The sequence below is a fragment of the Bufo gargarizans genome, chromosome 6 (assembly GCF_014858855.1).
Source record: "Bufo gargarizans isolate SCDJY-AF-19 chromosome 6, ASM1485885v1, whole genome shotgun sequence".
In the NCBI taxonomy this organism is placed as follows: Eukaryota; Metazoa; Chordata; class Amphibia; order Anura; family Bufonidae; genus Bufo; species Bufo gargarizans.
The window spans coordinates 33,739,313-33,751,542 of NC_058085.1; the positions used below are offsets into that span (position 1 = coordinate 33,739,313).

Sequence of the window (12,230 nt, forward strand, 5' to 3'; positions counted from 1 at the left end):
AACCGCTGGGTTGCTGGTCAAGACACGACCGCTAGATGACACCGGGAGCTCTAAAAGTGACGAAATTATTTTTCTTTCTGTACTAAAATAGGCCACTAAATGCTTTCAACACAAATAACTGCACCAGTGAAGTGCATATATATTTTTCTTTCTGTACTGAAATAGGCCACTAAATGCTTTGAACATGTCACGTGCAGGGGATACCGCGAAGGACCCCTGAGACTTCAGGCGAGCAGGAACACCGAAACAGAAAATGGAACAACAGAATTTTATTAAGGAGAACAAGCTCATGACAGAAACAGGGGCACTCAAAGTACAAACAACGAACAAAGGGTGTGAACCCACTGCGCCACTGACTGGCAATACTCTGGAGGGGCGTGATTAAGCAACACCTGGTATTCACTAGAGCTTCAGATGGTGAGGATAGACTTTGGCCAAGGTAGTTGCCTGGGGCTACTCCAGAGCATAAACAGAGTCAGTGGCAGCTGGTCCAGACAGACCAGGAGATACCAACAAAGATACCAATAGTACTAGAGTCCACAGACAGACAGGCATAGACATACCAGCAACAGGTAGAGCAGAGATGGAAGCAGTTACCTGCACTGCAAGCAAAGGGAGCAACTGGCTCCAGGCAGAGCTGCACACGGAAGGCGAAAGTGCATACACAAACACGGGAATTCCGCCTCCGGGGAAACCAGAGACACCCCTTCCGGAAGTACTGCAAGACTGACATGAACAAAACATCAGAAGCAACTGCCAGACAGGACACGGAACAGAACAGAATCAGATGCAGTTAAGCACTGCTAGGCTTACACATACTGAACGGGTAACAGAAAACATGACAAACGACATAAATGCAGAATCAGGTGAAACCACACCAAGGTGCGGACAGAATTACCCCTAGGATCAGCAGCAAGGGGACAACACCCAACAAGTAACACATAGACGGAGTACAGGCATAACCGAGCAAAAAACTGACCTACAGACAAAAGCACAAACACTGACCCCCCAGCAACCAGCTCACAGGAAGATAAGGTTGCCAAATGAATGCACCTGGGAGGACACACCCCTGGAAACAACTAGTGATGAGCGGCAGGGGAAATATTCGAATTTGCGATGTTTCACGAATATTTGGGTGAATATTCGTCATATATTCGAGAATTTGTGATCTCCAGTCATTATTTTCTTGATTGCAAAAATTGTCAATCGTAAAATTCACGATCAACACTACTCCTAAAATCAAAGATATTGCAGCCTTCTCATTGGCACACAAGCAAGAAGCAGTGAGGGATCATGGGTACTGATGAAAAAGTGGCAATATTCGCAATAAAAATTCTCGATTAGAATATTCGCGATCAACACTAGAAACAACACAGTAAGATTAACCCTTCCAGATCAGGGAGAACAGAAACCTCAGAAGCCTGCAGTACAAAGCTTTGCCCATGGCAACAAGGAACACAGAAGAAGAATACAGGAACAGAAATGCAGATACAGTCAAAGGGGTACACACGTACACGGGAAGAGTACACACTAGACACTGCAGCCAGCACGCAGCCCCTATAAACTAGCCTCCACAGAAACCACGCAGCCAGTACGCAAGGGGACGTGCAGCCAGCCTACACGGCAACAGACGTCACGGTGAACCGCACCGAGACATAACACATATAACTGAAGAAATGAACTGAGAATATATTTTTCTTTTTGTACTGAAATAGGCCAGCAAATGCTTTTACCAGAAATAACTGCACCAGTAAAGTGCGTATATTTTTTTCTTTCTGTACTGAAATAGGCCACTAATAGCTTTTGCCACAAATAACTGCACCAGTGAAGTGCGCATATATATTTTTCTGTACTGAAATAGGCCACTAAACTCTTTTACCAGAAAGAAATGCACCAGTGAATTGCGTATATATTTTTCTTTTTGTACTGAAATAGGCCACTAAACGCTTTTACCAGAAAGAAATGCACCACTGAAGTGCGTATATATTTTTCTTTCTGTACTGAAATAGGCCACTAAACGCTTTCAACACACATAACTGCAAAAGTAAACTGAGAATATATTTATCTTTTTGTACTGAAATAGGCCACTAAACGCTTTAACCAGAAATAAATGCACCAGTGAAGTGCGTATATATTTTTATTTTTAAAGTAAAATAGGCCGCTAAACACTTTTACCAGAAAAAAAGCACCAGTGAAGTGCGTATATATTTTTCTTTCTGTACTGAAATAGGGCACTAGGCGCTTTCAACAAATATAACTGCAGAAGTGAACTAAGAATATATTTTTCTTTTTATACTGAAATAGGCCACTAAACGCTTTTACCCAAAAAATAAATGCACCAGTGAAGTGCGTATATATTTTTCTTTCTGTACTGAAATAGGCCACTAAACGCTTTAAACATATACAACTTCAGAATTGAACTGAGAATATATTTTTCTTTTTGTACTGAAAAAGGGCACTAAACGCTTTTACCTAAAAAATAAATGCACCAGTGAAGTGCCTATATATTTTCCTTTCTGTACTGAAATAGGCCACTAAACGCTTTTGCCACAAAACACTGCAGCTGTGAAGTGCATATATTTTTTTCTTTCTGTACTGTAATAGGCCACTAAACGCTTTCAACACATATAACTGCAGAAGTGAACTGAGAATATATTTTTCTTTTTGTACTGAAATAGGCCACTAAACACTTTTACCAAAAGAATAAATGCACCAGTGAAGTGCGTATATATTTTTCTTTCTGTACTGAAATAGGCGCTTTCAACAAATAACTGCAGAAGTGAACTGAGAATATACTTTTCTTTTTGTACTGAAATAGGCCACTAAACGCTTTTGCCCCAAATAACTGCACCTGTAAAGTGCGTATATTTTTTTTCTTTCTGTACTGTAATAGGCCACTAAATTCTTTCAACACGTATAATTGCAGAAGTGAACTGAGAATATATTTTTCTTTTTGTACTGAAATAGGCCACTAAACGCTTTTGCCACAAATAACTGCACCAGTGAAGTGCATATACAGGTCATTCTCAAAAAATTAGCATATTGTGATAAAGTTCATTATTTTCTGTAATGTACTGATAAACATTAGACTTTCATATATTTTAGATTCATTACACACCAACTGAAGTAGTTCAAGCCTTTTATTGTTTTAATATTGATGATTTTGGCATACAGCTCATGAAAACCCAAAATTCCTATCTCAAAAAATTAGCATATCATGAAAAGGTTCTCTAAACGAGCTATTAACCTAATCATCTGAATTAACTAATTAACTCTAAACACCTGCAAAAGATTCCTGAGGCTTTTAAAAACTCCCAGCCTGGTTCATTACTCAAAACCGCAATCATGGGTAAGACTGCCGACCTGACTGCTGTCCAGAAGGCCATCATTGACACCCTCAAGCAAGAGGGTAAGACACAGAAAGAAATTTCTGAACGAATAGGCTGTTCCCAGAGTGCTGTATCAAGGCACCTCAGTGGGAAGTCTGTGGGAAGGAAAAAGTGTGGCAGAAAACGCTGCACAACGAGAAGAGGTGACCGGACCCTGAGGAAGATTGTGGAGAAGGACCGATTCCAGACCTTGGGGGACCTGCGGAAGCAGTGGACTGAGTCTGGAGTAGAAACATCCAGAGCCACCGTGTACAGGCGTGTGCAGGAAATGGGCTACAGGTGCCGCATTCCCCAGGTCAAACCACTTTTGAACCAGAAACAGCGGCAGAAGCGCCTGACCTGGGCTACAGAGAAGCAGCACTGGACTGTTGCATGTCATTCGGAAATCAAGGTGCCAGAGTCTGGAGGAAGACTGGGGAGAGGGAAATGCCAAAATGCCTGAAGTCCAGTGTCAAGTACCCACAGTCAGTGATGGTCTGGGGTGCCATGTCAGCAGCTGGTGTTGGTCCACTGTGTTTTATCAAGGGCAGGGTCAATGCAGCTAGCTATCAGGAGATTTTGGAGCACTTCATGCTTCCATCTGCTGAAAAGCTTTATGGAGATGAAGATGTCATTTTTCAGCACGACCTGGCACCTGCTCACAGTGCCAAAACCACTGGTAAATGGTTTACTGACCATGGTATTACTGTGCTCAATTGGCCTGCCAACTCTCCTGACCTGAACCCCATAGAGAATCTGTGGGATATTGGGAAGAGAAAGTTGAGAGACGCAAGACCCAACACTCTGGATGAGTTTAAGGCCGCTATTGAAGCCTCCTGGGCCTCCATAACACCTCAGCAGTGCCACAGGCTGATTGCCTCCATGCCACGCCGCATTGAAGCATCCTGGGCCTCCATAACACCTCAGCAGTGCCACAGGCTGATTGCCTCCATGCCACGCCGCATTGAAGCAGTCATTTCTGCAAAAGGATTCCCGACCAAGTATTGAGTGCATAACTGAACATAATTATTTGAAGGTTGACTTTTTTTTGTATTAAAAACACTTTTCTTTTATTGATCGGATGAAATATGCTAATTTTTTGAGATAGGAAATTTGGGTTTTCATGAGCTGTATGCCAAAATCATCAATATTAAAACAATAAAAGGCTTGAACTACTTCAGTTGGTGTGTAATGAATCTAAAATATATGAAAGTCTAATGTTTATCAGTACATTACAGAAAAAAACGAACTTTATCACAATATGCTAATTTTTTGAGAAGGACCTGTATATATTTTTTTTCTGTACTGAAATAGGCCACTAAACGCTTTTGCCACATATAACTGCTTCTGTGAAGTGCGTATATTTTTTTCTTTCTGTACTGTAATGGGCTTCTAAACTCGTTTTTAACACATATAACTGCAGAAGTAAACTGAGAATATATTTTTCTTTTGTACTGAAATAGGCCACTAAATGCTTTTACCAGAAATAAATGCACCAGTGAAGTGCCTAAATATCTTTCTTTCTGTACTGAAATAGGCCACTAAATGCTTTTGCCACAAATAACTGCACCAGTAAAGTGCGTATATATATTTTTCTTTCTGTACTGAAATAGGCCACTAAACGCTTTTGCCACATATAACGGCAAAAACACTAATGCAATCTCACTCTGCAACCAGCACTCTGCCCTGCCTCTATGCTGGATGTTAAATGAGGCATTGGTGTACATTTTGGCCAAAGCGTAATAAGCCACTCACCACGTCAAGGTCGTCTCCATGAGTGGTCCCTAACACTAGTTCCTACCTGTTATGGGCCATGACAGCCACACAAAGTCCAGGGAGCGCAGGTACAGCATGCACGCCAAGAACACTCTGCTTTTAACCCCGTCCGGTGCCATTACAGCTTTCATCGGATCCAGGGATGCAAGTACCAACATGCATGCTGAGCCCACTATATACTTCTCCTGGACCCAAATGGCTACTGGTAGGCGCTATGAAAGCAGACTCAGTTTTATACTGACTTTAAAACCAGCCTCCAGGACAGAGTAACTGGTCAGGTGTGCATGACTGCATGGAGATCGCCACATCTCCAATATATACTACAAAGAAAAAAATGTGGGGGGGTTCAGTCAGCACAACCCTGTATGCAGGTGCACATTGCTATGGCGAAATACAGATACAAACGCAAAAGTTGTAATAGCACCGGACGGGGTTAAAAGCAGAGTGTGCTTGGCGTGCATGCTGTACCTGCGCTCCCTGGACTTTGTGTGGCTGTCATGGCCCATAACAGGTAGGAACTAGTGTTAGAGGCCACTCATGGTGAGTGGCCTATTACGCTTTGTCCAAAATGTACACCAATGCCTCATTTAACATCCAGCATAGAGGCAGGGCAGAGTGCTGGTTGCAGAGTGCGATTGCATTTGTGTTTTTGCGTTTGTATCTGTATTTCGCCATGGCAATGTGCATCTGCATACAGGGTTGTGCTAACTGAACCCCCCACATTTTTTTTCTTTGTAGTATATATTGGAGGCGTGGCGATCTCCAAGCAGTCATGCACACCTGACCAGTTAGTCTGCCCTGGAGGCTGGTTTTAAAGTCAGTATAAAACTGAGTCTGCTTACATATAACTGCACCTGTGAAGTGCATATATTTTTTTCTTTCTGTACTGTAATGGGCTTCTAAACTCTTTTAACACATATAACTGCAGAAGTAAACTGAGAATATATTTTTCTTTTTGTACCGAAATAGGCCACTAAACGCTTTTACTAGAAATAAATGCACCAGTGAAGTGCGTATATATTTTTCTTTTTGTACTGAAATAGGCCACTAAGCGCTTTCAACAAATATAACTGCAGAAATGAACTGAGAATATACTTTTCTTTTTGTACTGAAATAGGCCACTAAACGCTTTTACCAGAAATAAATGCACCAGTGAAGTACCTAAATATTTTTCTTTCTGTGCTGAAATAGGCCACTAAATGCTTTTGCCACAAATAACTGCACCAGTAAAGTGCGTATATATTTTTCTTTTTGTACTGAAATAGGCCATTAAACGCTTTCACCACATACAACTTCAGAATTGAACTGAGAATATATTTTTCTTTTTGTACTGAAATAGGCCACTAAACGCTTTTACCCAAAAAATAAATGCACCAGTGAAGTGCCTATATATTTTGCTTTCTGTACTGAAATAGGCCACTAAACGCTTTTGCCACAAATAACTGCACCTGTGAAGTGCATATATTTTTTTCTTTCTGTACTGTAATAGGCCACTAAACGCTTTCAACACATATAACTGCAGAAGTAAACTATATTTTTCTTTATGTACTGAAATAGGCCACTAAATGCTTTTACCAGAAATAAATGCACCAGTGAAGTGCTTAAATATTTTTCTTTCTGTACTGAAATGGGCCACTAAGCGCTTTTGCCACATATAACTGCACCAGTGAAGTGCATATATATTTTTCTTTCTGTACTGATATAAGCCACTAAACGCTTTTGCCACAAATAACTGCAACAATGAAGTGCGTATATATTTTTCTTTCTGTACTGAAATAGACCACTAAACACTTTCAACACATATAGCTGCAAAAGTGAACTGAGAATATGTTTTTCTTTTTGTACTGAAATAGGCCAGTAAACGCTTTTACCAGAAATAACTGCATCAGTAAAGTGCGTATATATTTTTCTTTTTGTACGGAACTAGGCCACTAAACGCTTTAAACACATATAACTGCAGAAGTGAGCTAAGAATATATTTTTCTTTTTGTACTGAAATAGGCCATTAAACGCTTTCACCACAAATAACTTCAACACTGAACTGCGAATATATTTTTCTTTTAGTACTGACATACGTCACTAAACGCTTTCACCGCAAATAACTGCGGATATATTTTTCTTTGTCCCCATATATAAGCCACAAACTGAGAATATATTTTTCTTTTTGTACTGAAATAGGCCACTAAATGCTTTTACCAGAAATAATTGCGCCAGTGATGTGCGTATATTTTTTTCTTTCTGTACTGAAATAGGCCACTTAACGCTTTCACCGCAAATAACTGCAGAAGTGAACTGCGGATATATTTTTCTTTTAGTACTGAAATGCATCACTAAATGCTTTCACCGCAAATAACTGCAGACGTGAACTGCGGATATATTTTCCTTTGTCCTCATATATAAGCTACTAAAGTCTTTTCAATGTAGCACTTGCACCCCAAGAACAAATTGCTAGAATGACAGAGCCGTATAATGGCTATCTGGATCCCCAAATAATCTTTACCTGCACTTGTAAATCGCTTTTCTAGCATTGTCTCTAGCGCCTTCTGACGTCTCTCCCTCCACTAAGATGCTGTTAAATAATTCTTCCCTAACCTTTCCCTGCACCTATAAATAGTTTTTTCAGTTTCCCTGTTCGCAATGAGTTTTTTTTTATTGCTGTTCCTAGCGCCTTATCACATCTGTCCCTGCACTCAGAGCAGGTGAAGCTGCCATTTTAGGAAATTCACATTCGTTGCAAATCAAATTTTTCCTGAAATTCGGATCGAATTCTACTTCATCTGATTTGTTTCGCTCATCTCTAATTACCACCTCAGAGACCCCCAAAATGAACAGAGCGGCAATTCAGACACGTGCATGTACAGTACATTTAATGCTAGATGCAAAGTCCTTATAATATAGTAGATAAATAATGATAACAGTACAAATAAACAAAACTACCATATCAGACATGTAAATAGTGCCACTATATACTGCTCATATAATATTGAGATATTTTCAATTAGTGTGCTATCCCAGTTTTTGGTGGATACCAAAAAGACTTATTAATTTCTTTCGGTCTGCAAAAAAAAATAAAAAAATGCTTTCTATTAATGGAAGTAAAAAAATTGCAGAATACACACGGAAGATATCTGTATTTTGTGATTTGTGGACCGAAATACCGATACGATGGAGTGCATGATCCTTAGACAGTGATCTGATTTGTTTCCATTGTCGCAATCAGTTGAATATTGGATTTTGCAACATGTCACACAATAAATATGCATTTTATATAGAAATGTTATAAATACTATGATGTTAAGTTTATATTATTTAACAATAATCAAATTAATTTTATTATTTTCAGATGACTGTACCAGAATCTCAGAAGGATATGTGACATCTTCAGATTTTAAAACAGAGGATTATGCTATTACACAAAATACAAGTGAAGAACATGCCATAATCCCAGATGTAACATTAGGTCTTCTCAGCAAAGATTTGTCATGTGATTTTTTTCAATATGTCCAATCTTCTGATTTATCACAGACTGCAAAGGAACAGAAAAGCCACAAAATGGGTGTTGAACATCAAACAGAAGAGAAGCCATTTTCATGTTTGGAATGTGGAAAATGTTTTAAACATAAATCTGCTCTTGTTATACATCAGAGAATTCACACAGGGGAGAAGCCATATTCATGTCCAGAATGTGGGAAATGTTTTACAGATAAATCACATCTTCTTAGACATAAGAGGAGTCACACTGGGTCGAAACCATTTTCATGTACAGAATGTGGGAAATATTTTAACCAGAAATCAGATCTAGTTAGGCATAAGAAAACTCACACAGGGGAGAAACCATTTTCGTGTCCAGAATGTGGGAAATGTTTTACTCACAAATCAACCCTTGTTTACCATCAAAGAACTCACAGAGGGGAAAAACCATTTTCATGTTCAGAATGTGGAAAATCTTTTACTTGTAAATCAAATCTTCTTAATCATCATAAAAACCATACAGGGGAGAAGCCATATTCATGTTCAGAATGTGGGAAATGTTTTACAGATAAATCACATCTTCTTAGACATGAGAGTAGTCACACAGGGGAGAAGCCATATTCATGTCCAGAGTGTGGGAAATATTTTAGCCAGAAATCAGATCTTGTTAGACATCAAATAACACACACAGGGAAAAAGCCATTTTCATGTTCAGAGTGTGGAAAATGTTTTACAGAAAAATCTAATCTTATTATACATCAGAGAATTCACACAGGGGAGAAGCTATTTTCCTGCCCAGAATGTGAGAAATGCTTTACTCGTAAATCATATCTTGAAAAGCATTTAAAAATTCACACAGGAGAGAAGCCATATTCATGCTCAGAATGTGGGAAATGTTTTACAGATAAGTCGAATCTTGTTATTCATAAAAGAAGTCACACAGGAGAGAAACCGTATTCATGTACAGAGTGTGGAAAATATTTTATCCAGAAATCTGATCTTGTTAGACATCAGGTAACTCACACGGGGGAGAAGCCTTTTTCGTGTTCAGAATGTGGGAAATGTTTTACTCAGAAGTCAACCCTTGCTTGTCATCGAAGAACTCACACTGGAGAGAAGAGACTTTCTTGTTCAGAATGTGGAAAAAGTTTCACAGATAAATCATATCTTGTTATACATCAGAGAATTCACACAGGGGAGAAGCCATTTTCTTGTCCAGAATGTGGAAAGTGTTTTACAGATAAATCAAATCTTGTTACACATCAGAGAATTCACACAGGGGAGAAGCCATATTCATGCTCGGAATGTGCAAAATGCTTTACAGATAAATCATATCTTGCTACACATCAGAGAATTCACACAGGGGAGAAGCCATATTTATGCTCAGAATGTGGGAAATGTTTTACTGATAAATCAAATCTTGTTAAACATCAGAGGGGTCATAAAGGGGAGAAATATTTTTGAGGTAATGTATGTTGAAAGTGTTTTAACCAAAAGCCAGTTCTTATTGCACATCAAAGATAAAATGTACAAAAAGGAAGGAAATGTTTCAGCTACAAATTACATTTTTAAAACTCAGGAAAGTCATAACTTTTTTTAGCTCTTTTTATTGATGAATACTACACAGAAAAAATGAAAACATAACGTAAAGATAAATGTCATTCAAGACAAAGGGAAGTCTATTTAAAGCACTACATCATGATTAAGGGTACGTTGACATCACTAGTAACCTGATCTGGCAGGCTGCTCTGGCAAAAACTGATTTCACCAGATCTGGCAATGCCCGATGCTGTAGTTCACTGCCGGACCCCATAGAATTTAAAGGCATCTGGTGAGGATCTGCTTTAGCTTTAGCTATGAGTGACAGGTTTCAGGTGGACAAAAACCATTACATGCAACATTTTTTGCCAGCTGGATCCAATTATAGTCTATGGGGTCCAGCAGTGAGCATCAGTATCTGGAAACGCCGGATCCAGAAATATCCCATCTGAGTTGACCAGATCTGGCATTCCCCGATGCTGTTGTTCACCGCCAGACCCCATAGACTATAATGGCATCTGGTGAGGATCTGGCCGCTTTAGCCATGAGTGCCAGGTTTCAGGTGAACAAAAACCATTGCATGCAGCATTTTTTGCCAGCGGGATCCCATTATAGTATATTACCAGTATCTGGTAATGCCGGATCCTGAGAACGTCAGCAGGCTGTTCTTTGCTGGATCAGGTTACTTTCACATTTAGATATATAACAGCATCTCAAGACTTGTTACTCGTTAATAAACACTTGACTTTAAAACATATCCTTGTGGTTGGGCCGATTTTCTTTATCCTTTAAATTTGTAGATAACATCTTAGAACCTATGGAGTTAAGCGAGAGCTGATATAACTTGTGAGAGGAGAATTACCGTGGATCCTAGACTTTGTGGAATTTTCTAGGACATTTTCTGTTTTAGAAACAGATCCATTCATTTTGGCATATTAATATTAATCATATTATGCCGTTGAGTCTCCTGTCCATCTCATCATTAGACTTGTCTTGTCTGACAGTCCTGAACTCAGGATCTCTGCACATGAGCATCCCAATAAAGGAGAGAGACATCGGTGGTGATGATAACTGGGTAGAGATTTGGAAGTATTTCCCTCTGGTAAGATTGAATTCTAGTAAGCACGACCTGAGAACTTGAATTAAGACAGTCCATAAGCTTATCTGAGGGTAAAGGTTATAATAATTGAGGTGTCATACCCACAGTATGTCCTGATGAAACTCTCTGGTATACACCTTGACCCAAAGGACAGCATTTATAACTGCCGTTAGATGTCCCAAGGTCTTCATAATCTTGTGTTCAGAAGTGATGGGATAGACTATCTGTTGGTGGGTTTTGTTTTTGATAGAGAAAATATCTCATGAGGTATTAATAGAGTCATGGAAACTGTGTCGATTATGAACCCTAGAACCAGTTTGTTTATAGTTAGATAACAATTTTTTTTTATTTAATACAAATCTAAGAGACTGTAGTAGCTGTATCACAATCTGTAGATGGGACCTCAGAAGATCTTCTGAAGATATGAAGGCACTGCAGGGAACTTCTCTGCAGTGGCAAGAATGTGTGGATGTTCTTGACTGTTGAGGAGAAACCTGTCTCGAGGAACGTGATGAAATTCTAGAGCATAACCTTCTCTTATAATCTGACAAAAAAAACTACTTGTCTGAGGTAATATTTAACCAAGAGGAATGGAAATAATAATTTTTAAAGCATTAAAACACATGAAAAAAAGAACATGTGATTCAAGGTAACAAGTCAGTTTTACCTCATAGGGAACACTATGAAAAACTAAACCCATTAAACTATGGTGGAAGGGAGAAATGGAGAGATAAGTTTGGATTGACAGCTGGAGATCGAGCCCAATTCAATATGGCAGGGAATAGGAAAATTGGTGAAGGTCCCAATAATAACAAGATGTTACATTGATTCCTACTCTATTATTTTTATAATGGGACATTTAATGTTTTATTATGCCTGCCTAATGACAGAAGTTGTATGGAGGTATTCGGACTCGGCACTGCTAAAACGGATTATTTTTGTATAAGAAAACTGAATAAAGAAATTAAAATAAATTA

General features: G+C 39.0%; 1 protein-coding gene across 1 annotated transcript in view; it reads left to right on the forward strand.

Moving 5' to 3' along the window:
* The window catches only part of LOC122941929 (zinc finger protein 605-like), a 54,369-nt gene that overhangs the window by 10,213 nt on the left and 31,926 nt on the right, over positions 1 to 12,230 (forward strand). Inside the window, exons 3-4 of the mRNA XM_044299427.1 lie at positions 8,488 to 10,071; positions 11,159 to 11,256. Coding sequence (XP_044155362.1) covers positions 8,488 to 10,071; positions 11,159 to 11,256 — 1,682 coding nt within the window. The remainder of the gene's footprint in view (positions 1 to 8,487; positions 10,072 to 11,158; positions 11,257 to 12,230) is intronic.